General features: G+C 39.7%; 1 protein-coding gene across 2 annotated transcripts in view; it reads right to left on the bottom strand.

The window, feature by feature from the left end:
- Positions 1–1,380: 1,380 nt before the first annotated feature.
- Positions 1,381–27,244, bottom strand: part of TET2 (tet methylcytosine dioxygenase 2) — an 86,651-nt gene continuing 60,787 nt past the window's right edge. Inside the window, exons 4-10 of one of the 2 annotated variants that reach the window (XM_074950700.1) lie at positions 18,899–18,992; positions 17,434–17,642; positions 15,956–16,106; positions 13,580–13,669; positions 12,076–12,213; positions 9,964–10,324; positions 1,381–6,045 (exon numbers count right to left, since the gene is read on the bottom strand). In XM_074950700.1, coding sequence (XP_074806801.1) covers positions 4,655–6,045; positions 9,964–10,324; positions 12,076–12,213; positions 13,580–13,669; positions 15,956–16,106; positions 17,434–17,642; positions 18,899–18,992 — 2,434 coding nt within the window. In that variant the 3' untranslated portion in view covers positions 1,381–4,654. The remainder of the gene's footprint in view (positions 6,046–9,963; positions 10,325–12,075; positions 12,214–13,579; positions 13,670–15,955; positions 16,107–17,433; positions 17,643–18,898; positions 18,993–27,244) is intronic. The other variant, XM_074950701.1, reaches the window with a different exon arrangement.

Here is a 27,244-nt window from a genome sequence, read left to right as displayed (position 1 = left end):
CATTGCACCCCATAATGCTTTATAGCAATATGCTTATGAATGTAAATATGACATAACTGGAATATGTTTTATGCTAGATATGCCATGTAAAATATCTCTGCAGAGGTTATGATCTACTGAATATATTCATCCTATTTGTATGCATGTATCATTTTTGTATTTGAAGTTATGAATATTGGCTATATATTTCTTTGATTCTAAGTAGCCTCAGTGAAGCATTTGGTCAGCTTCTTAAGAAAGGACTATTCTCAGTAAGTGCCCCGTCAAGAAACACTTAACTGACAATGGACTTTGGAAGATGCCAATCCACATCTGAGCTTTCCTGGGAACGTTCAAACTAACAATGTAAACAATGGCGTCGGCCTGCAAAAAGCTGAATCATTCATAGACATGTGACTTGCCCAGGTGGCTAGAGACCACATCTTGTGGCTGTGATGTTGCACAAGAGAGAGGATATAAAAGGCCCTAAAAGCCCCTCCATTTTGTCTTCAGCTAGCTCAAAAGATAACCTCAGCAGCCCCAAAGAGATACCTGAAAGAAACTGGAACAAAGGACAGTAACTACTGGGGTGTCAGTGATTGCTGGACCCAGATTAGGAGGAAGTCTAGTCTGCAAAAGAAGCTTACTGGAACATCTCTGAGGGTGAGATTTACCTGCATTTAGTTTCCTACTGTATTAGGCTTAGACTTGCATGTTTTTATTTTTCTTGGTAAATTACTTTGTTCTGACTGTTATTACTTGGAACCACTTAAATCCTACTTTTTATATTTAAGAAAATAACTTTTTACTTATTTAATTAACCCAGAGCAAGTATTAATACCTGGGGGAGCAAACAGCTGTGCATATCTCTCTATCAGTGTTATAGAGGACAAACAATTTATGAGTTTACCCTATATAAGCTTTATACAGAGTAAAACGCATGTATTGGGGGTTTGGATCCCATTGGGAACTGGGTATCTGGGTTGGCAACAGGAACACTTCTTAAGCTGTTTTCAGTTAAGCCTGCAGCTTTTGGGGGACGTGGTTCAGACCTGGGTGTGGGTTTGTAGCAGGCTAGCGTGTCTGACACAACCACGCAGGGTACTGAAGTCCAAAGCTGCCAGGGAAAACGGGCTCAGAGGTAGTCTCAGCACATCAGATGGCAGTCCCAAGGGGGTTTCTGTGACCCAACCCGTCACACTTTTAAATCATTTTTCTTTGGCTTCTTCAAATCCTTTTCAGTTTACTGACCTCTTCCTTGACCCGAGCAAACCAGAATTGTATATGTTCTCTTGTTGGCTGTATGTGCTTGGTAAAAATTATTCATCATGAAAGACAAGTTTCTGTAAGACAGACTTTAGAGTGCATTAAATAAATATAAATTTTATTAAAAACACCCACATCTCAGCGTTATCAGGAATGATATAATAATAAACAGCTTTAAAATAACCTGCATTCATTACATTACAATACTTACAGTATTTATAACCATCCTCAGATTTTTATAGACTTACCAAACATTTCATAAAAATGAGTGAAACTAAAGTTTAAAAAAAAAAAAGTAGAACATAAGCATGGAAAACACACATAGAAGTTCATTACCTTAGTGTCAAACTGCTAAAGTTTCCTACACAAGTTAACCACTAGCTTTAGAAGTGAACTTTACACCACTGTGCATCAATCAAGATGAAAAATTCATTCAAGTAAAGTTGACACCACTCAGAAGCATCTTCAAGTATGGCTATAGTCAACCTGATAATCCTATACACGCAATTTTATGTCTGCTTTTTCATTCATTTTGAGGCAGGGTTCTGTACACCTAAATTACAGTTCAGGTATTTACAATACATAATTGAATCCCCAACTAAGCTTCCTGCTATTGTTTGCCAGCAGTTTGGCAAATGACAGTGAATGGTATATTAACCAAACATCAACTATGGATGGCATGATGGATATGATTCAAATAAAAAAAAATCAAGAGATTAAATTTAATGATTTAATTAACCTAATACATAAGGAAATTATAGTTAAGGTTTTAAAAACTTGAAACTCCTGTTTCAATGAAAACAAACATTTTTTAAAAAATTTTGTATTTATAGTGGTTAAAGCCACATATTAAGAATTTCAAAAATTGCCAGAATATAAATATTTGACCAATAAAACCAAAAGGCCTCCTTTTATTGAATAGAATTAGTTTGTAATTCTGCTAGACAATATGTGTTTAGATCAATCTTACAGTATATTGCACAACAAATATCTAAGTGATGGAGGTTTGCTTGTTTAGGGAAGCCCTCATATAGACTGTACCTTTTTAAAAAAAATTATTTTATTCATTACAGTATCCCAGAAGCCTTGTTTAGAGAGCGATTTGAAACACTCTAGCAAACGGTCACTTGCCAAACCTCTGCCTTACAATTTTCCCTTTAATTAGCTCAGTGCATTCTACTTTCTTTGTTTGAAATAGGCAAAACAAGTCTAAAACTTTTAAACACTTTCATTACAATAAAAAGAGCTAACAAATTTACAAAATTAGTTTGTTACATCAATACATATACAAGTAAAAGTAGAAGAGGGATTCAAAAGAGAAGAGTTAAATCCCTGAAAAAAATAAAGAAACCCCACAAGAATAATATATTTATTAACCTACAACAGCTTACATACACACAGGTGACATGTTGGCATAAGGAGAACAGGAGCTGAAATATCCCTGAATTTTTAGGAAAAAAAAAAAAAGCTTGAAGTTCAAGTTATACTTGCTAAAATATCAAGTACTGAGAAAAAAGGTATTTTTTTCAAAGGCTATGGGAGGTGGGGGAGGTGGTATACAATATTATAAACTTTCACTCTCAGTTCAATATCCTATTGCCAAACTAGTGTTGAGGTATATGACAAGTAGGAACATCACTCAAATCTTTTAATGTATTTTTAGCTCACATTATGATATATTTGTAGCAGGCTGAGTAGCACCATGATGTGAATTCAGCTTCAAACCCAAATATATATATATATATATGTGTGTGTGTGTGTATATATATACATATATATATACACAAATTTTTACAGTACTAAAATACTAAAGCATTGCATTAAAAAAGGTTTTGTTTACAATTTAATTTACTATACAACTTTTGCTTTTTTTTATATAGAAATTAATGATTTAAAACCACCACAGCAAGCCAGCTGCCTTTTCCCCTCCATTTAATCAATGGAATCACACAGAACTAACCCTTCTTCATTAATTTTATGTAGGCATCAGTCTGCTCAATCTTCCTGGAAAAGAGGACACTTACACTGAGAAATGACATACACCACAATTTACATAATTATCAACACAAAAACAATCTGCCATTCAATTATCTGAAGAAGCATACAGATCTTTTAGAAATAGCAGAAACCTTAGCTAACTAATTGTAGAATCTGTCACATGCTGCCAATTATTACCTGTGGTTACTATAAAATTCTCTCCTTAAAACTGTACTCATTTGAGTAATAAACTTGTCATAATAATTGTAAAAAACTGTTACAATATAGCTGTGAGAGATGAGCACCAGTAAAATATGTGTTGTGTACTAAAGTATTCCCTTGTATCCAGTAAACCCCATTTCTACTGTAACTGACTTATTAAAAATGGATATGTAGCCCACCAGCAGATGTCTGGCTAAAGCCAAAAGTATTTAAAAGCTTTTTAAAAAAAAATTCTTTGCATTTTAAAATCAAAGTAAACGTTCTTTCTTTCTTTTAACGTCTTAGTACCTTAGCACTGTTCAAGTTGCCAAGCTTAGGTAGACAAAGTGCTTCTGAAACACTATTTAAAAAAAAAAATCTCTCTCTATATATATTATTGTCCCTTAACCAGGACTTGACTGGATGAGCAAAATCCAGAGGTCTTTAATTCCCATATGTTAAAAAGTAAGCGTGTTTTAGTAACAGGCAAATTTGATAAAAACATGAATGAAAAGGTCCCCCCTGTTGTTCAAGGATATTTGAATACACCATTAACATTTTAAACTATTATAAAGGCATTAACTGTTCAACGGTTATAATAAAGACACCATTTTCTTAGATAGCACCATGTTTTAGAATATCCAAACAAATTCAGTGTTTTGCTGTCTATTCATTATGTTCTATATGTATCTATTTTGTTAAATAAAATCAAGAGACTATTAAGATTACAGTAAAAACTGCATGTTAAAAAGCCATAATTCCAGTATTTCAGTACATCATAGATACAGCACCAGATGGTATTTTAAGATTCCTTCTGTTGTAATACTACAGTATTTTAATTTTTTGCTCCTGTTCCATGACTATGCAAAGTCGATATTATTAAAAGTGGTCACAGATGTGCAAAACTAAGGAAAAAAGTTACATTTGCAGATTCTCTCTTCCAATAATGGAGCCAGTGTTTTTCAATGTAAATTGTGAAACACTTTTTTTTTTTTTTGCATAGGATGCTTTGGTCTTGTTTCCACATGCCATCTGTGACCACTTACAAGTCAGTGGAAAATAAGTGCGGTGGTAAGATTACCTCTTTTTGCTGGTGTGCTGAGGTTTTTCCACTGACAAGTCTAATGAAAATACTGTTTCTTTCCCTGCCCACCCCTCCCTGCAACCTAAATGAGAACTATTCTATTGACAACTTGTTTTTTAAAATGAGGTAACCAACAAAGGTGTGAAGTTATATATATCTGTTGTAAGGCCCTGTAACCCGTGTAAAGGCATATGGAGATGTAGTTACTGTGGAGTTTGTGGTGACTGACATAGTCCTTTGTGCAAGAGACTTGACAAAGCGCACGTATGTTGGTTCTGAGGGCTCGTGTGATTCAGTAGGCTCCCGCTTTGATTTTTTGCCATAAGATTTTTGAGGCACGTAATCAGGACCATATTTTTCACACTCCTCTTCTTTTTCTCTTGCCTTCTCAGCCATCTTTGCCTCCCACAGAGCCAGACCGTGTTTTGGCTCATTCATACTCTTATGTTGATAGAAGACAAGTGATATCCTGGTGGGATGGTTCCTGTTGGGATTTTTCAAGGGGGTCGTTGCATGGAGCTCACGTTTTGCACATTCAATGAGAATTGACCCATGAGATGGGGCAACTGCCACTCCTCCAATATCTGCATCCAGAAAGCTGTGCTCGCTATCTGACCAGACATCATCGGGATCCTCTGCTTTTTCTGGATTCAGACTATCAGTTTTATTTAAACCATGTTGGGGAGTAGTCCTATCGTGGTTAAGACCTGGAAGCATATTAGACAACCCATTAGCTGTGTGTGAAGTCATTTCACTATCCTTATTTTGGAGATGTAGTGAATGAGGAGGACCACTGAATATACTTGAAGCTGAGTGGTAATCATGTGCTAGATGTGAAGGTGGATGTAGGGGATGTTCACCATTTTTATTCATGGAAGTATAGTCCATACTTGGATTACTAAAATTAGATTTTAATCTTGAGGCAACATCCATAAAGTGGCTGTCAGCCTCAAGGGTGGAGTAAGGGGAAAAAGACCCTGCGTGGTGTACATTTGGTCTATTGGTGCAATTATTGAAGGCGTCTACCTGCATATTTTGGTTTCCATAATTCAAGTACTTGGGACCAAAACTCTGGTTATTCCCAAGTCTATGCTGGTATAGTGTATGAATGGGTGGCAGACTTAGTTTAGATAAAGGGTCTTGACTCTGATACCTATATAAGTCCAAGTGTTGAGGTTGTGAAGGGTAGGAACCCAAGTAAGAGGGGAGGTTGTCCATAGGCATGTTTCCATTGCATTGGTAAGGTGGATATTGGTTATTTTGACTTAATGATCCTGAATAAGGGTTCATAGGATTGGAAGAATTCAAATAAGACCCTGAAGGCTGTGACGAGGTTCTATAAAGGTTCATGGGGTTGGACCCTCCATAGAGATCTGAAGTGTATGAAGAGCTTGGATGAGCACTGGCTGGATTAGGCAGCCGCATGTAAGGATTGGCAGGACCTGAACCAGAGTAAGAGTTGACAGGGTTTGACTGAGGGCTGTTAGCAAGAGTATGCTGTTGCTGTAGCATGGCTGGTCCTGACAGACGTAAAAGATCTGCAGACGTGAAAAGAAAAAAACACATTTTACATTGACTCTAGATGAAAATACCAAAGCAATTTCCATTAAATTTCCCACAGATTAACAGAAAGATCCCTTTCACACAAATCACAAATACAGTTCCTCTTACAAAAAGAAAAGGAGGACTTGTGGCACCTTAGAGACTAACCAATTTATTTGAGCATGAGCTTTCGTGAGCTACAGCTCACTTCATTGGATGCAACAGTTGCTCTTACAGGTGACTAAACACTTCTACTTTTCCAAGTTTCTGGCAAGGTGATATGTGAAAACTTGGAACAAAATTCATAGTGTGACCTGTCCTAAAGAAGAGTCAAATGCATAAAATCTAAGGGCTAAATTTTCAAAAGCAGCCTCTAAAAGGAACCTGCCAGATTTTAAAAGGTATTTAAGGTGCGTAGTGTTGCAGATAAGTGCCTAACTCCCACTGATGTAGAGTTAACACAGAGGGCGTTAGGTACCTATCTGCATCTCTAGACACCTAAATACCTATCAATTCTATGGGCCAGAGAATCAGCGAAATATAGGGCTGGAAGGGACCTCAAGAGACAGGACTAAGTATATCTAGACCATCCCTGACATGTGTTTGTCCAACCTGTTCTTGAAAACCTCCGATGATGGGGATTCCATAACCTTTTTTGGTAACTTATTCCAGAACTTAACTACCCTTATAGTTAGAAAGATTTTCCCATCACCTCACATAAAACTCACTTGCTGCAGATTAAACAGAGAACTTCTTGTCCTACAGTCAGTAGACATGGAGAACAATTGATCACAGTCTTCTTTTTTACAACCCTTAACATATTTGAAGATTGTTATCAGATCCATCCTCAGTCATCTTCTCTCAATGCTGAATATGCTCAGTCTTTTTACCCTTTCCTCACAGGTTTTTTTTTGCTCTTCTCTGGACTCTCTCCAATTTGTCTACATCTTTCCGAAAGTGTGGCACCCAGAACTGGATGCAGTACTCCAGCTGAGGCCTCACTAGTGCTGAGCAGAGCAGGATAATTACTTTGTATGTCTTACACAGGACACTCCTGTTAATACAGCCCAGAATACTAGCCTGTTTCGCAACTGCATCACACTGTTGACTCATACTCAATTTGTGATCCAGTATAACCTCCAGATCCTTTTCAGCAATACTACTGCCTAGCCAGTTTTTCCCCATTTTGTAGTTGTACGTTTGATTTTTCTTTCCTAAGTGAAGTACTTTGCCTTTGTCTTAACTGAATTTCATCCTGTTGATTTCAGACTATTTCTCCTGTTTGTCAAGGCTGTTCTGAATTCTAATCCTGTCCTCCAAGTGCTACCAACCTCTCCCTGCTTGGTGTCATCCGTACATTTTATAAGCATATTCTCCACTCCATTATCCAAGTCATTAATTAAAATATTGACAAGTACTGGACCCAGGACAGACCCCTGTGGGACCCCACTAGGTATGTCCCCCTCCAGTTTGACAGCAAACTACTGATAATTACTCTGAATATGGTATTTCAACCAATTCTGCATCCGCTGTATAGTAATCTAACCTAAATCACATTTCCTTAGTTTGCTTATGAGAATATCACGTGGGACTGTGTCAAAAGCCTTACTAAAATCAAGGTATCAGGTCTACTGCTTCCCTCCATCCACTTAGCCAGTTGCCTTGTCAAAGAAGGAAATTAGGTTGGTATGATATGATTTGTTCTTGACAAATCCATGTTGCCTATTACTTACCACCCTATTATCCTCTAGGTACTTACAAACTGATTGTTTAATAATTTGTTCTAGTATCTTTAGTATCTATAATTCCTCAGGTCCTCTTTGTTATCCCTTTTAAAGATAGGTACTATGTTTGCCCTTCTCCAGTCCTCTTGGACCTCATCCATCCTCCATAGGTTCTCAAAGATAACTGTTAATGGTTCAGAGATTGCTTCAGCAAGTTCCTTAAGTACCGTAGGATGAATTTCATCAAGCCAGGCTGACTTTAATACATCTAACTTACCTAAATATTCTTTAACCTGTTCTTTCCCTATTCCGTCTTGCATTTCTTTCCCCGTATTAATATTAATTGAGTTAAATTTCTGGTCACAATTTACTTTTTTAGTGAAGATGGAAGCAAAATAGGCATTAAACATCTCAGCCTTCTTGATGTCTTCCATTATTAGCCTTCCTTTAATTAGAAGGCCTACACTTTCCTTTGTCTCTCTCATATTGCTAATATATTTATAGATGCTCTTCTTATTGCCTTTCATGTCCCTTGCTAGATGTAACTCACATTGTGCCTTAGACTTTCTGATTTGGCTGTACATGCTCGTGCTATTCTTTTGTACTCCTTGTTAGTAATTCATCTATGTTTCCATTTTTTGAAGGATTCCTTTTTTATTTTCAGATCATTATAAAGCTCCTAATAGACATGTTAGCCTTTTACTATTCTTCCTATCTCTCCTTTGCATCAGGGTAGTTTGCTGTTGCACTTTTAATATTGTCTCTCAGAGAAACTGCCGGGTCTCCTGAACAGCTTTTTTCCTTAGATTTTCTTTCTATAGGCCCTTATTTCCCAGTTCTCTGAGTTTGTTAAATTCAGCTTTTTTGGTGTCCATTGTCCTTATTCTGCTGCTCTTAAGTTTCCGTAGAATCATAAAATCTATCATTTAATTTTCACTCAGATTGTCTTCAACCTTCAGATTCACAACCAATTCCTCACTGTTAGTCAGAATGAAGTCTAAAATGGCTGTGCCCTTGGTTAGTTCCTCCAACTTCTGAAACCAAAAGTTATCCCAATACATTTCATTTTCTGTTTTGCTGTGTTACTTTAACTACTCAGATTTCTGTTGTTAAAAGTCCCCCATTACTACCAGGCCTTATGTTTTGGAGAGTTCCTTTATTTGTTCTAGGAATGCCTCATCCACCTCCTCCTCTTGACTTGGTGGCCTATAGTTAGGCTTGGCAGGATTCAATATAAATCAATTTATGTTGGTAAACATTGATTTCACTTGAAACATTGAAATGGATGGAAAAAAATATTGATCTGTAACAGTGGGACTGCAGTCTCCCCTGCTTGTGCCTGCAGGGATGGGATGTCACCAGCCCTGTGGCAGCGCAGCGAGCCATCTGCAGCTCCGAAGTCATGGCCTTGCTCGCTCGCTCACTCACCGACCATCCAGGAGTGTTCGAGCCATCCTCGGGCAGGAAATGTTCGTCAGTACGCCGTGGCTGGGGGCTTGTCCACCTCATTGCAGTCCTGGCTGGGGGTCTCTGTTCTGCCAGGTCAGGACTGCAGCCTCTGCCACGCCTTGCTCCCCAGTGTCTTGGGCCCCTTGGTCATATAGAGAACCCCCTGCAGCCCCGATGTCTGTGCTGAGAGCCCCCTCCAGGCCCTCTGTCAGTTCTGCCCAAACCCCAGCCCCAACCCTAACTAGGGTGATCAGATGAAACGGACAAAATATCGGGACACATGGGGGAAGCAAAAACAACAAAAAAAAACGGCCGGAGCGGCCAAAGCCGCAATATCGGGACAAATGGCGTCCCAACCGTGCATCGGTCAGGACGTGGGACAAAGAACTAAAAATCGGGACAGTCCCAATTTTATCAGGACGTCTGGACACCCTAACCCTAACCCCCATTAATTTCCAAAAACTGTTAAAACAAAAAAATCTTAAACAAAAATTAATAGTCAAAATTAGAAAAAAATAAAAATCAAATTCTGCCAAGCCTATCTATAATAGACCCCTACAATGATATCACCCCTGGTTTTTATCCCCCTTTTATGTTTACTAGAGGCTTCAAATGGTCTGCCTCTCAACCCTCTTTCCGGACCTCCTGGTTTTCTCAAGACTTTTTATAAACTGCCTTCACTTCTATGGTTAATTACTGTTATTAACACGTATACTGACTAATAGAAGATTCTTGCATTACCTGCTAACTGTTTTGCATGACCTGCAGCCTCCGAGCTGGCTTGTTTATGGCGTGCTGCGGCAGACTTATCTTTTTCAGTTTTGCTAGAGCTATTCTCCAATGAGGAAAGCTTTTCTGCTGCTGCCTTCTTGGCTTCTAACTTCTTTTGCCTGCATGTCTTAACAGGCTCTGCCAGCATCCTTACTTTGCGCCTAAACGAGCTGAGGACTTGGATGCTGCCATTCTTCTTTTTCTGTTCCTGGCCTTCAGTACTTCCAAACTCATCCACATCAGAGACTTTGTATAATGGAAGTACATGCAGCTGCTCATCTTCTGGCATTTGGCCAGTTTCACGATTGTCTTCTCTGGTTAGTGTGCACACCTGTCCGAAAGGTATGGTAGAAAAACTATCAAAAATTTGCATTACGCTGTCAACTCAGATAACTCTATAATGGCAAGTAGCTGGCCAGTAACATCAGATTGCAAGGCTCATGACATAACAGATGTAATGCCAAATAGAGCATCCAATGTGGGGATCAACTGAATGCAAACCCCCCGCCCCCCTTTTTTTGTGTGTGTAGAAAATTTTGGTAAGCTTTAACTTTTTTTTTTTTTGCTTCTAGATTCAGCATCCAACTCTCTCTCTCCCGCCCCCGACCTTGGCAATATTAAGGGACACTTTATATAAAATGCCTATTTTCCTCACATTCCATATTCCGCCTGGAAGTAAGCAGGATAGCCACGTGTTCCCAAAAATTAAGTGAATTCTTTGGCCAATGATTCCATGGTCAGGGAACTGAAACGCTAGGCTCCCTGGAACTCTACAGCCAGCAAGATTTTTTCTTAGGGTGTGACACGATAGTTAGCTACATATTGGCAATGCTGTTTAGTATAAAAAAAATCCCGTGACATGACATATACTTTCAAAGACCACCCTAAAATTCCAAGGGCAGCGTAACAGTATGGCAGACTCTAGGGCCTTGTACTGGATGCAGGCTCCTTCACTGAGTCAACCGCACGTTAGATGTTTGAATGACAGATACAGATTCAAGGAACTGCTGCAGAGACATAGCAGTAGGCACATCTTGTGAACTCCATCCAGGATATAAGAGATGATGGGGATATCTCTCAAAAGGAATGAGAAACTGCAAGACAGAAAGATCTGCAGGAAAACCAGCCAGTCTTGGGGAGAAAACTCAGGCAGAAGTGTATATTTTGTTAATGTTGTTTTGAAGAAAGTCAAGCCCCAGGAAGGGTGTAAGTTTAGACTTTGTAAAATATTTGGATGTTCTGCTCAGACCATGGTGGGAATAGCACCTGCTTACAGGCACTGATGCACTTACTTCAAATTACAGCAAGCTAGTCTTGATTTTTTTGCATATTTTCACTGACAGCATGCAGTAGATAGAAGTAAGTCATAAACTCTCCTATTCGATGAAGCCAGCTAGTCTTGCTCAGTTATTTTTTTCAGTGTCGAGTTTTGGAAAGTAGCAGAGTTTTGTGGGACAAGAGCAAGGGTTTTATTTAGTACTGGCCAAAGAACAGAAATTATGTTTGAGAGGATTTTGACATTTGTTTTTATTCTGATTTGAAATTAAACATGAAGATTTTGAATTTTCTGCAAAATAAATTTGAGGGGAAAAAAATCTTTCCAGCTCAAAATGCTTTGGTTATACTATAATATGAAATAAAGTTGAAATTTATAATGTAATACAGAATTTTAAAAACTCAAAGTGAAAAGTCATTTTGAAAGGAAAAATCACAATATTTCACTCCAAAAATGTCAAAATGGGAAGTTTTAGCATCATCGTAAATCCCATCCCCCTTTTTTCTCCGAAATGGAATTTTGGCAAAATCAACATGATTTCACGAACTGTTTCAATTTCAAACTACATTTTCCACTGGAAAACTGTTCCACTGAAATTTTTCAGCCAAATCTATTTTAGATCTTTCTCTAAAGTCTGATTTAAATAAAAAATCCTGTCGGGATTGCACATTTTAGCTCCAGCTACTGATGAACGACTCTTCTTTTAGCAGTTAGCTTTATGTGCAAACTTAATAGAAATATAGATAATGAATTAAATATGAGAAATCAGTGCTGAAACAAGGCAGCTTTATGCAGCACTGACTTACCAATGTACTCCCATTCTGCATATTGTGCAAGTCTCTGTGAGCATGAGCACAAAAATCCAGGCAGGCAGTGACCCCTGAGAATGGACGACCTTCTTTTAAACCAAGACGGCACTCTGGCGCTCTGTGTTCATACTCAATCTGGAAACAGAAGTCAAGTAATCACTGAAACTTATCTGGACAGCCCATTACACGGAATTACTACTGAATACCTTAGCCTCCTAATATCTTGGCAATGGCAGAATATAGTTCTTAGAGGTGAACAATTCCAAGAAATTACGGTAATAAAAATGGGAATACAAGCTCCTCTTTCTTTTCTTGCTACTCAGTTCCACGTTGCCTTCCATTGTTCAAGCGCCATGCTTCTGCCATTATCATATTTGTGTATTTAGCTGACAGTACTTCTCCTTCAAGATTACTTTTCATTTTCCTGCCATTGTCCAGTTTCTTCAGATGATAAAATACAGTATATAGTTTGAATGTCTGGCATGTTGTTAAGTTATAAACACAGGCTCAGAAATATTGAACTACCTAGGAAGAGTGCATTTCCTTGGAAAACTGACTTTCAGTGGGCTGAATGGAGAAGTCAGTGCAGAATTTGACCATTAGATTGTAATTTCTTGGTACATTGACAGCCTTTCACTATATTTGATATAACACAAGTATGATGGTGCTCAAAAATAGATAACGGATAATCAGCACAATATTTTCTATTGTGTTTTCATTACTAATTTTGTGAAATGTTCACACTGAAACCAAAAGTCACACACAATTCTTGGTTTCACATTTTATTAGAAAGTTAGAAGTTCTCAAAAACGTCGCGAAGATTCACGAACCTTTCAGGCGAACATGGGCCCTATTTTGAGTAAATGTATGGATTGGCATTAAAATGTGAAATTTGAGGTTTGGCTTCCACACCAGGAAGAACCTGGCTAGTTTGGTGATTATTTTTATTTTTAAATTTGAGATATTTATTTCATTCAAATCTGAAAATCAAAGCAAAGCTTGAGAGATGTGAACCCGTGCAATCTGAAACAAGAGACCGTGGTTGGATTCAAATCTGGATTAGAGTTAGGTTAGGGTTCTGGTTCAAGGCCAATACAAAGACAGGGATCATGTTCAGATTCTGTGGGGCTGAAGGTGCATGAGATGTTCTTGTAGAATTTCTGCGGGATCTAAATTGGAAAATCCAATAATGGATTTGCCCTGGAACCAAACATGTTGAGACAGGTTTAGATTGGAGTAAATCAGGGAAATCGAACATCTGTCAACTTAGCCAGTGAATAATGCTGAATCTGGAAACCTTAAGGACCTTATCAATCACAGGAGCAAAGCTTTTGCTAGAGTGTTAAATGCTATATAATGTATTGAGTGAGCAGGATTTAGTCTAAGTAAGAGCAATATTGGCACAAACTGTAAACAATTACTTACAGCAAAGAACATGCACTGGCAAAGTAAAGCAAAGATCAGATTATTTTAGTGACTTTGCCAACTCCTTTTGACCTACCTGGTTGTTATATGCGTCTGGTGCAAGTTTCTTGTAGGTAGGTGCCATTAGAGTCGATAGATTTTGCAAATTGGACTCTAGCTTTTCTTCCTGTTATCAGATGAAATCATTTTAACATATCATCTAACCACCTACATTACTATACATGCAATCTACCATCTTTAGAAGCTACCGGACACTATGATACCACAGAGATGACTGATATAAATGCCTAATATGCACTGTAAATGCCTTGTAATTCTTGCTGAGAAAACAGCCCCTATAAATTTCAGTTATAGTGATCCCTTTTACTGTTTTTAAAAGCACAACGTATGTCCAGAAATGAGCTTCTATGATCCTTATGAGGAAGCATCATATAATGCTCATCTGATTTATAAGAAAAGATGTACCTACTATGTAAAGGTTCAACCCAAGCACGAAATAACTAGTTATTACAGTTTTTTCTGGAAAAAAAATTTCCCCTTTAAAAACCTTGAGGGGGAAAAAAGAAAAGAAAAGAAAAGAAAAAATAACAGACTGCCCAATCAGCATCAATTTAATCCATCTAATTTGAGAGTTTTACATACTGAAATCATAACACTTCAACACAATGAAATTCTCTCTCCATGTAGCAACTTAAAATTATTGGAATACTTCAGACTGAAAAAATGACAGTTTTTGAGCAATCAAGAGTTGTGGGTGTGGCTAGTGTAGAGCAATTTGGGATACAAATGACCACTTACTTTTTGTTTTTAAGAGAGATACAATCTTTCAAAATGACAGGCTCTTAAAAACATGAAGTGCTCTAATAAATTTAAGTTGCTCCACTAATTTCTCATGCCCAGAATCCTAATTTCAGATCTGTTTCTTAAATTAAAAATACAGGCCTCATTGCAAATGTTTAAAAAGAGCAGCAGATTTACACAGAGAAATGTAATCATTTCTGGAATTTGTTCATGAAAGCATGTGAAAAGCTATGAAAAATCCATCAGTTTTGGTATGCACTAATTTGGTTAAAAAAGTTTGACCTGCCAGTTTCAATTTGAGTTCTGGGTTCACAGGAACCCAAAATCACAGTATGACATTATCAAAAACCTTTCACTGTGTCCCTTTTTTTAGTTGCTATCGAAACCTGGAATCATTATGTTGCTTTCCTTTCCAGCCTACAAGTTACAACTCATAAAATGTCACTTCTTCTTTGAGTCTTTGTGTAGATCCCACGTGTGATGCGTATCACGCTCTCTTTGTTGCCCTCTCATCAAGCATAGGTATTTTATAATAGAGGGAAAAAGAGGGTCAAAGGTTACAACTGTCTCAGAGATGCTAACATTTTTAATAGAATATCAAATGTGCTAACATAATCCACAGGCCATGTGATGCCTGCTAGATCTAGGCATAAAAATGTCACATGAACAGATGGTTTAAAAAAAAGTTTTAAAAAATTCCATGAAAAATGTTATCAAAATTCTTGCCTTTTTCATAAAAATTTTGAGAATCCAAAAAAATCTGACCAGCTCTCTAATTACATAAGTCACTGATGACATGTCTGAAATGCTAAATGTTATGGGTTTTGCATAAAATGCCCCAAGCTTTTAGTATGTTATGTGGCCCATCCATCACAGTGGACAAGCTCCATCGTAAGGGACACATTTGCACTTGTATTTGCCAAAAAAGTGAGCCAGCCAATCAGAGAGTAGAACCCTCCCCAGAAAGGCAGCCCGTTAACAATTAGCAGGCATGTTAGCTGAGGGTATCTAGAACCCACTGGAGTTTGAACTTCGAAGTCAACTTGTTCCCCAGCTACAGGCACGGCTGCTGAGCTCCGTGACATGCTTTGATATGATCAGCATGCAGTTCTGGGTCCAGTACTTACAGCATCTTAGAGGCCACTCTGGAAACCTTTCCTACACTGTCGGCGAGGCAGCAGCATCCACTGAATGAGTCCTCCCAGTCCTTTCATTCTGTCACTCCTACTGTATCTCACAGCTCCCTCATACTGTCTCCATGCAATTTAGTCCAGCTCGGAGCTGCAAAAAGTTATATGCCTCAACCGAGTACATCCTGTATTCTGCCATTGTGGAAACTGCAAGTGCAACGCTTGTCTGTGGGCCTGATATAGCCATAACTGTTCTGGGTGTGCCCTTTCTTGCTCTTTCACAAAACCTGCATATATCATTTTATGTCTCATGGTTTTGACCTGCTGCCAGCATTTTGGCAGTCAATTAAGCTGGCTCAGTGGCTGGGGTAAATCCATTTTGACTGACACTGACTTAATTTCCCTATGTGGGTGGATTTCAAATGAGATTCTGGCCCTGTGTCTACTTTACCTCAGCTCCACAAGAACAACAGAAACATTTTATAGAATGAGGCAAACTTCACTTTAAAATTAACACCAACCTCTTTTGGATCATCCCCCAGCAGCTTAAACTTCCTTGGGACCTTGCTTCTGGCAAACTTGCACCCATTGTAGTACATGCTCCAGGAGCAACCAAAGGAAAAAGAAGCACCACAAGTCTCAGGGTCCAGCCCTTGACATGCACAAGTCCGTCTAAGAAATAAGAGAAACATTTATGTGGCTATCAACAGCATGTAGAGCCGTACATGGGTAAAAGTCCGCATGCTTAAAATTCATGCAATACATGTAAACCATGTACATGTTCATGTATATGGGGATAGAGTTCTTTTGTGTGGCATTTCTCCTTATTTGCCCACCATCAGTGCAGGATTTCCGCTTCTTTTTGGCTTTCTGTGCTTGAATAGCCTGGCCCAGGTTTCAGCCCCGTAAGATAAAGCTTTGTTGAATAAATGGTCTTTTGACTTTCTAGGGAAAATGAGTTAACTCACTGCTGTTTGCAAACTGGGATAGGACTAAGTTCCTGAAACAAAGCCATGCCCATGTTACCAAAAAGAGAGAACAGAATATTTGTAATTAAGTAAGCCTTGTTCTGAAAGCAGTTTCTTTCTGTGTATAGCCATCAGAGAAAGGGAGAAAGAGGAAAAGGAGTGTGCCCTTTCTTGCTCTTTCACAAAACCTGCATATATCATTTTCTAGCTGTAAAATAGTTGACTCAAACAAAGATGTTACCAATCATTAAATATTTTTACAGACTATCAAGGTTTTGTTAGCCAGTGCTTCTCTGTTTAGATGAAGCCTTGAGAGAATTTGTGCTCAGTTGTCAAATTTTTTGTGGGTGATGGGAGATTTAAAATGAACTGTCATTAAAAACTGTAGCTACACAACTTAATTCTATATAGAAATCATACAGCTAATTCTCTTTGTGCACTCCCATGAGCCTAGATGGAAAAGCTCATATATTGAATGTCTGTTTTATATTGAGATTTTTGTGATTGTGAGTGCCGAAAGAGGTCTTCATTGACTTTAATGAAGCTCAATTTGTCTCCCCCACAAGGACAGTAGGGTTTCAAAATCTCAAAAGTAGCTTGCTTTTGAGAGAAGTTTCTTCGAGCCCTAAATACGTAACTTGAATTGTCTAATTTTAAAAGCGGTATATGTACACATCTTGCAGCTTCTGAACTAAAATCCTCCCCCCCCGCCATGACTTCGCTGGTATTACATGGGGGTGAAATCCAACACAGAATTTGTCCTACTGGATCTAGATAAACTTTTGTGGGTCAAATTCTGCTCTCAATCAGACAAGGGCAAGTACAGTTCCCACTGAAGTAATGAGCCCCTGTCGTGTTCTCATTTACACCAGCCTAAATGAAGAGTAACTCCAGTGAGGTTAATAGTGACACCAGTTTAAAACCAGTGAGAGGAAAATTAGATCCAAGACGTAAGTAGAGCTTGTGTTTGTTTTTGACTGTAGCTTGATTGCATACTCAAGGGAAAGGAGAATATGATTTGTTTCACTTACTCTTCATTCAGAGCACACCGTCGGTTTGTGAGTGTGCCATACTTCCTTAGAGTGTCGGTGAGTTCAGAATACAGCTTGTCTGCCAGACTCAGGGAAATCCCCTCCCATACCAGGATAAGGATCACTATCACTGCAGTTTCACAGGTATGGCCAGCTCGTTCCCGCACCAAGCAAAGCAGCTTTTCTTCGTCACTACTTCTACGAACTACCTGCATGTACGGCAACACCATCCCCCCCGCCCCCCCAAAAAGCATTTCTTAGTGAGAAGCAAGAGAACATGAAACCTCAACAGTCATGGTAAAAAGTTACATTTGCCAATATACGTTTTCCCCCTTGATGCTTCTGACACACAGATTCTTGCCTCTATTGAGTAATACACTGATAAGGGCCAGGATAATTCCCTTCTGTTTCCTGAAACACAGGGCGGGTCTAGATGAGATAGATACTGTCTGAAGAGCACAGAAGACCTGGGGTAGGTGCAATGACACCTTTGCAGAATATCTCCTTTATTCTCTGAGAAAACAGAAATGTGTCCAGGATGGAATTATGGCAGAAAGGACTATTGCTGTAGTAGAGAGGGCAGGAAAAGCTAGATACTCCCCATGGTGTTTCCCTCTGCAGAGATGGCAGCAGATATTTGTACCCAAATAAATCCTCCCTAAAGCAATGGTGATTAATTTAGGTCTCTCTTCTGCAAGAGCCACACAGATTCGGGGAAGAGACTAGAAAAGCTTCACAGAGGAGCCTGCCCTCATTTCTCTCCCCTGATTCCTGCTGTGCCCAGATGATAAACTGCAAACTTGAGGTCAGCCTCCGTGTTTTGCGACCTCATGTGCCCCTATTATTAATTTTCATGTATAAACATTATGGCAGCATGCACACAGTGGCAGGTGAAGTTCAAACAAAGTAGAAAGACAGGTCTGCCTCTCAGTGCCCATATGACTGTGGGTATTTCTACAAGAGGGTACAGTTTGCCATACCAAAAGACTATAATTAAAAAGGCATCAATTTGTCCTCATCTTGTCTCCTACCAAGCGACCCAAAGTACTCAGTACTGAGTCTGCCAGAGCAGACAAAAGAGCTTGCTGGCCTCTGCTGATCAGTGTGCATATTCAAAACATTGTACTAGTGCTGTTGCACCTCTTAATTATTTCTACGCTAAATGTAACAGTAAGAAGAATGTCTAACATTCTGGATCTTATATCTAAAAGAATGCATCTTCCTTTTCATAACTCTAGGCCAAGTTTTGCTTTCACTCACACGCTTGCAACTCAGCTGAAGGAACTGCACAGGTGTGAGGGCAAAAACTGGCTCAGAGTGGGCAACTGGGCAGCCTGAGATATTGTTGCTACTTAGCTGTTTTAATTCTACTTCAACCAAAATAAATACATGTGTCATTCTCCTTTACTTACATGAATGATCAAACTGAAGTAGATTATTAAGGACATGTAGACATCACTCTTACCCATTTAGCAATAGGACATCCCTGAGAACTTTTGCCTTCTTTTCCAGTATAGATGACCCTCTCAATCCTTATAGCTTTACCCTTCTGTCCAAATCTTAAACGAACAAGCAAACAAACAAAAAAAATACAATAAGCAGCTGAATTTGAATGTGGTCTGCACAAATACTTAAAGTTTGAGCACATTTCTAAGTCTTATCTTAAGAAATAAACTCTTAGCTCTAAGCAAGAAGGGATGAATCATAATGTTTCAGTCTTATTCATATCAGTACAATAATATGTTGCTATGGTGAAAGAGGCCATTTTGTAAAATGTATTTAGTCGGTCATAAAAGTGTAAAAATTGTCCATCTGTGCTAGGGTGCCCAGGTGTCCTGATTTTATAGGGACAGTCCCGATATTTGGGACTTTGTCTTATACAGGTGCCTATTACCCCCAACGCTGTCCCGATTTTTCACACTTGTTATCTGGTCACCCTAATCTGTGCTAAATTTTTAAAACCAGATAGCTCCTTTCTATAGTGAATTTGCTGTATTTGATCATTTGGAAACACACATTTGACAGGTATTTTAACTGTAGGTAGTTGGTCATTTTTTAAGTTTATCGTTGTCATGGAATAGTTGGGATGTAATAGTTACATTCAACTCACTTTCTATACTGATTTCTGCTTTAGACACAGCGTAAGTCAGCAAAAAGACATGAATCATTTATTTTAAGACATACTCATTACAGATTATCATCCATTCTGAGTTACCTGTTGCATTTAGTTAATAAGTATGGATAAGAATTATGCCTGCCTTCTATACCTAAGCAGGGTTATAGGAAGTACTAAAATAATACCTTTGATAATGTGTCTGTAAACCTTTGCAGATTTGGAGATCTGGTTTGATTCTCACTTATCTTGGTGTAAATCAGGAGTAATTACATTTTGGAGTGGAATCTGGTCCAAAGTTGTGAGTGTGTATGAACCAAAGGCAGTAGCATACACCCCAAAGGGGACATAGTCAGCCCTCCATGCCCCCCCCTCCCACTCCCATGCACCAGCTGGCAGTTTGAGGCCTGTGGTAGGCAGAACAATTACTGCATCTATAAAAGAACTATGAGATCTGTTGTCATTTCTAAACACACTCCCCCTTCTGTGTCCCCCAGAGGCATTTACCGAAGGCCATTGCTGCTGTTGTGGTGCCCTTCTGCACAACACAATAGCGTACCAAAGTTGAAACAGCCCACTTAGTTGCAAATTTGAACAGCTCTCAGTAAATGCAACATCATGGTTCCAACAGTAACATTAACTTAGCCACATTTCACAACTGGGCCAAATTCTGTTTTCAGGTGCACTTGTGCAACTCCGTTGTGTTGTAGGGACATAATGAAGGTAGCATTTGGCTCAGATCACAGTCTACTATATATGTAATAGTCTAACCAGTAATAGAAAGCATTACACATGTCGTGTGGCCAAGGTAACTGTTTCTGGAACGTTCAGTTTGGCTTTTCTTATTTGTGTGTTTAAATTAAATACAAATGTTTGTATTTAATTTTCTTCATCAGTAAAGGAAGGGGGAAAAGGAAGAATTCCCAATCATGTTGGACTACACATCTGCTAAAGGCAATTACTAGATCACCTTTTTCCTAGTTAAAGGCTGAGATGTGAATGTACAGCTGTTTTTTTTTAAAAATTAACCATGTGCAAAAGTTGTAATTCTTTATAAAACCATTTTTCCTATCAATTAGCTAATCAGGTTGCACTGAAATTTGTTTCTATAATATTATTCTCACTCTGACATCTTTCCTTAAGTTGCAAAATAGGAGCTGATAGTTTTGAGTTATGTGAGCACTGTAGAGGGTGGATGAGGGAAAAGATAAACACACATTCCCATGGATTCATGCAACACATTGTTGTCGCATAACTAGAAATTCCAGACCTAGCTTGTTTTGTAGATCTAAACACTTAAAAATAAAGCCAAGTGTGTTGAAAGCCAGTTCAGTAATGTCAACGCTATACTTATTTAAACTCAGTAATTGCATACATGTGTTTTAGAATATTTGTATAGGTATTTCAGGGTGTGTTTTAAAGGAAGGTTGACTTAGGGATGTAGTATTAGCTTAGAGAGCCAAATAGCTTTGTAGTTCCTCAGCCATCTTGAACCACACAGCTCTTACAATATAAAAGACTCCCAGCCTGTTCAAGTAATTTTTGAGCTTTTCTGGTGAAGCCAGCTGAGAGTATGAAGGCTGTCAATCAAAATACCTCTAGATCTTCTCCTTATGCCAAAACAGCAGAAATTAAATGCAAACAAGTGAATACAATAAGCTGTGAAATCAAGCCCTCAGAAGTCAAAAAGTTTGAAAAATTAAGGTTTCTTCTATAACACTGCCAAAGTCTCATACGGAGGATTTTCTGTTTTACTGATTAAATATAAATATTAAGGCCTAAATGGAAGAACTAAAGCCCTGAGCTGGGAATGCTGTGCAGTTACAAACATACTGCATCCCAGGTGTGGCCTGTACCACCTTCTAAAGGTGCGTGCTCCCCTGCACAGTGAGGAGTGTGGGATATGGTCCACCCACCCTCTCAAGCTGCCCTGCAGTGGCTCAAGAGCGTGAGTACTAACCACAGGGCAGACTGTCAGGGAACAGGGCACAAACCCCAAATTGGTTGTGAGCTCCTTACTCAGATTTCACCAACTAATTATCAAGTGTGAACTCCTCAAGCACTATAACAGCCTTAACATGGAGTCACAGACAGTCCAGTTGGGTACTCCGATCTGTCTTGCCAGGTAAGCCTGCCCTTGTGACAGATGAACCCGTACACCAAAGATCACAGCAATATTCAGGTTACCCCCAGTCCTAAAAGACTGGTCACTTACCCCAGATCAGTTGCACTTTATATCTCACACCAAAGAAAATGCTTGTAGCCAATCTTATAATAAACTATCTACAGATTTATTAACAAGGAAAAGGAAACAGAGTTGTTTACAAGGTTAAAGCAGGTAAACATATATACACACAAATGAGTTCGAATCTTAAGTTTCAAAAAGTAATAGAAGCTTCTGTAATAAACAATCTCTAGATGTCCTTTAGAGCTAACCCAGGCTAAGCACTGGAGATCTTTTTGCTTATGCACAGTCCAAGCAGCATAAAGATACGTTTCAGAGTAACAGCCGTGTTAGTCTGTATTCGCAAAAAGAAAAGGAGTACTTGTGGCACCTTAGAGACTAACCAATTTATTTGAGCATGAGCTTTCGTGAGCTACAGCTCACTTCATCGGAGTGAGCTGTAGCTCACGAAAGCTCATGCTCAAATAAATTGGTTAGTCTCTAAGGTGCCACAAGCACTCCTTTTCTTTTTGCATAAAGATACGGTTCCTTCTTGTTAGGGGTTTTTGTTTCTTTCCCCACTTGTGCTTTGAGTTGCAAACTCAGCTGATGGGAAGAATAAACTTGGATGTCCTTACTGGTCCTCTCTCCAGGGTTTGGGGTAGGAATCAGGTTGGGTGATGGTGTGTACATTTCTAAAATCCAGACAAAATCTCATGATTTATACCTTTTAGGTACCACCACAATAGGAGACCCAGGGGCTTTTTGATTTAGTGATCACTCCCACGTCTACAATGCTCTACAATTCCTCCTGAATTTGTCTTTGCATTTCACTGTTAGCATAGGCTCTGCTAGGAGCAGGGCAGGGTGCTGTAATTACAATAGAATGCATTATTTTTTAAATTAAATCTGGGAGGTTGGAAAATGAATGCCCCTGCCTGTGGTATTTCAAGAGAGCCAATATCTCCTGCTTTTGGCTGGGTTCAAACCCTCTCAAATCTCAGTGCTCTCCAGAGTAGTCTCTTCCTTCTCTCCTTGACCAAATCCATTAAAGGCGAAGAAAATGTTCCCTCAGAAGTATAACAAATTGTATTCATCGCCATCTCTCTGTCATGGTAACCCTTCAAACTATTGACATGTACCGTTTGCACAGCTCCCCTGCCACGGGGTTTCATTACATCAGAAGTGACCTCATTCCCTCTCTCTTTTACCTCAAAAGGTCCCTCCCAGCAATCTTGCATCTTGTTTTTCCTCACTGGAATCAATACCAAGTCACCTATATCAAAAGACTTTCTCCAGCATGCCTGTCATACCAAGCTTTCTGAGACACCTGACTCCTTTCACGGTTCTGATGCACTAAGTCCATCATAGCCATTAAACTGTCTTTAGAACGAGTGTCATATTCCCCTACAGGCTTTCCTAACTCCTCTGTACTACCCTGCCAGAGCCTTGAATTAAATCTAGAGCATGAGTGTCTCTTGTAAAGGAGATCAAAGAGGGAGAACCATGTAGACTCTTGGGGTACACAAACAACAAACAAAGGAGCAAACACCTCAGTCATTCACTTGCTGGGTACCACACATCCTCATCATAGACTTCAATATCCTTCTGAATCTTTCTACCAGCCCATTCGTTTCTGGATGATTGTCGTGGCCTTTATATGCCTCACTCCACACAACTCCTGTAACTTTCTGAAAACTACAAGCATGGAATTTGCAACACAATTTGACAAGATTTCCCTGGGAAAACCTACCCTGCTATAATTGGTCATTAGGGCAGTAGCCACAGTTTCCGCTTGTACATTAGATAGAGCTCTCACTTCAGGGTACCTGGTGGCAGAATCCACCATAGCCAGTATATATTTCTTTCCATTCCTGGAGAGTCCATTTAATCTCTTATGCTTCTGACATATGGCACAACTCTTACAGTACTTTTTTTTTTTTTTTTTTTTTTTAACTGTCTCACACACGTGAGGCCAATAAAAATTCTGTTGGAGCCTATCACAGGTTCTCTTCACCCCTAAGTGTCCAGCAAAGGGGCAATCAAGAACTACCTGCAGCCACACTGTCCTGTACTTATCAAACACAAACGCCTGCTTGCAAACTTCACCACGGTGCCTCTTTTTCCTTATGGAAGCCTCCCTATACAACAAACCTTCTTCTAGAAAAAATCTACCCTTTCCTTCCCCAGTCAGGGTATTATTCTGAGCTGCACTCCTCTCCTGGTGCAGGGAAAGATCAACATGTTGAGCCTCAATAAATTCCTTTTGCGTTTCACTTAAGTTAAGAGCAGACTCTGGCAAAGCCATGGAATCTGCAAACCCTTTTTCTGGGGACAGACTGTTACCCTCAGTCCTTTATAAGCTGTGAGTATTTCCCTCCCACTGGCAGCCCACCATAGACAAGCCAGGTGAAGTACAGCTATACTCTTTCTAGCTGCAAGTTCTGACATTAACCTGCTTAGACATGGCTAAGGTATCACTACCTATTACAACATCAGTGGGAAGTAGATTCCGAATGCCCACAATAATATCTCCTTTAAAATCCTCAAATTTGAGGTAACCTTGGCCAAAGGTACAGAATATTCAGCCAAAGCTAATATATTTAAACTCTTATCGGGAAGTCTGTCTTCCTCCCTTACCAAACTTTCCTTGACCAAAGTGAGGGCTGTGTGTCCCTCCAGCCCTTACAATCTAAGCCATTGCCCTTTAGCATTTTAAATAAATTCTTCACAACCTTCCTAAGGTTCAGTCCTAATATAGTTCATGACTGACACTGTCAAACGTTCTGAGGTTTCTATACTTCAACTGATAGGTCTCAGGGGTAATCTTAAATCTTTTCAATACATTTTCTTTCTATTTCAGATACCCCATGGCATCACCCTCCTTCATATCATTAAAAACTTGTCTGGCTTTCCCAGTTAATCTAGTTAAGAGGAAAGACATCTGTTTCTCTGCTGGGATATAGTGCATCCCACATAGTCCCTCAAAGGTGGACAGGAACTCTTCCGTACAGTCAGTTTCTTTGTAAGTTGGGTGGACTTTCTCCCATTCCCTCCCATGGTGGGGTGTACTCACTACATGGAGAAGCTCTTTTTACTGCTCCAGTATTTTGAGCAGCATTGCTTGAACTTCCATCAGATTCTAGTGGGCTCTCTCTTCTGCTGCCTTGGCCTCCCTCATTGGCAGTTCTGCTATCAGTCTCTGATGCTCGCGTTCTTCCTGGGCTCTCAGGTCAGTTGGACCAGTTCCTCTGTGGCATCTCGGGGAGGAGGGTCCTAGGACTCCACCACCTCTTCTTCCCCTGGTGCCTGGTCAAAACTTATGAGCAAAGTTCTCAGCTCCTGAAGTGGGGCCTTCTGTTTATAGGATAGTGCACTCTCCAAATGTAACTGTTCAAGTTCTTTTCTCATAAGACCATCATATGACTGGTTCACTCGTGTCTATTCTTCATCTTTTAGAACTCAGTATCAATTTAAAACTTTTTGTATTGCTGGGGTTAAGATCGATAACCTTAATTGACCTGTGGTATATAACTCCTGTCATGACTATTCCAGTGTCAAGCTGCCCTGCAGTGGCTCAAGAGCATGAGTACCAATCTCAGGGGAGACTGTTAGGAAGCAGGGCACAAACCCCAAATTGGTTGTGAGTTCCTTACTCAGGTGCATGCTCCCCTGCACAGTGAGGAGTGTGGGATATGGTCCACCCACCCTATCAAGTTGCCCTGCAGTGGCTCAAGAGTCTGAGTACTAACCACAGGGCAGACTGTTAGGGAACAGGGCTCAAACCCCAAATTGGTTGTGAGTTCCTTACTCAGATTGCACCAACCAATTATCAAGTGTGAATTCCTCAGGCACCGTGAGAGCCTTAATATGGAGTTACAGACAGTCCCGTTGGGTACTCCGATCTGTCTTGCCACCCAGGTGAGCTGCCTTTCTGACAGATGGTCCCTTACACCAGAGATCACAGCAATATTCAGCAAAAAGAAAAGGAGGACTTTTGGCACCTTATAGACTAACAAATTTATTTGAGCATAAGTTTTTGTGAGCTACAGCTCACTTCATCGGATGCATTCAGTGGAAATTACAGTGGGAAGATTTATATACATATAGAATAACGAGAGTGATCAGGTAAGGTGAGCTATTACCAGCAGGAGAGCGGAGAGGAAAAAACCTTTTGTAGTGATAATCAAGGTGACCCATTTCCAGCAGTTGACAAGAACGTCTGAGGAAAAACGTGGGGGGGGGGGAGGGAAATAAACGTGGGGAAATAGTTTTACTTTGTGTAATGACCCATCCACTCCCAGTCTTTATTCAAGCCTAAGTTAATTGTTTCCAATTTGCAAATTAATTCCAATTCAGCAGTCTGTCATTGGAGTCTGTTTTTGAAGTTTTTTTATTGAAGAATTGCCACTTTTAGGTCTGTAATCGAGTGACCAAAGAGATTGAAGTGTTCTCCGACTGGTTTTTGAATGTTATAATTCTTGACATCTGATTTGTGTCCATTTATTCTTTTACGTAGAGACTGTCCAGTTTGGCCAATGTACATGGCAGAAGGGCATTGCTGGCACATGATGGCATATATCACATTGGTAGATGTGCAGGTGAACGAGCCTCCGATTGTGTGGCTGATGTGATTAGGCTCTATGATGGTGTCTCCTGAATAGATATGTCGACACAGTTGGCAACGGGCTTTGTTGCAAGGATAGGTTTCTGGGTTAGTGGTTCTGTTGTGTGGTTGCTGGTGAGTATTTGCTTCAGGTTGGGGGGCTGTCTGTAAGCAAGGACTGGCCTGTCTCCCAAGATCCTTGAGTGATGGGTCATCCTTCAGGATAGGTTGTAGATCCTTGATGATGAGTTGGAGAGGTTTTAGTTGGGGGCTGAAGGTGATGGCTAGTGGCGTTCTGTTATTTTCTTTGTTGGGCCTGTCCTGTAGTAGGTGACTTCTGGGTACTCTTTTGGCTCTGTCAATCTGTTTCTTCACTTCAGCAGGTGGGTATTGTAGTTGTAAGAACGCTTGATAGAGATCTTGTAGGTGTTTGTCTCTGTCTGAGGGGTTGGAGCAAATGCGGTTGTACCGTAGAGCTTGGCTGCAGACAATGGATCGTGTGGTGTGGTCTGGATGAAAGCTGGAGGCATGGAGGTAGGCATAGTGGTCAGTAGGTTTCCGGTGTAGGGTGGTGTTTATGTGACCATCGCTTATTAGCACCGTAGTGTCCAGGAAGTGGATCTCTTGTGTGGACTGGTCCAGGCTTAGGTTGATGGTGGGATGGAAATTGTTGAAATCATGGTGGAATTCCTCAAGGGCTTTTTTTCATGGGTCCAGATGATGAAGATTTCATCAATGTCGCGCAAGTAGAGTAGGGGTATAAGGGGACGAGAGCTACGAAGCGTTGTTCTAAGTCAGCCATAAAAATGTTGGCATACTGTGGGCCCATGCGGGGTACCTATAGCAGTGCCGCTGATTTGAAGGTATACATTGTCCCCAAATGTGAAATAGTTATGGGTGAGGACAAAGTCACAAAGTTCAGCCACCA

This window comes from Natator depressus, chromosome 4, assembly GCF_965152275.1.
Source record: "Natator depressus isolate rNatDep1 chromosome 4, rNatDep2.hap1, whole genome shotgun sequence".
NCBI lineage: Eukaryota > Metazoa > Chordata > Testudines > Cheloniidae > Natator > Natator depressus.
This window is presented reverse-complemented; position numbering and strand designations above follow the sequence as displayed.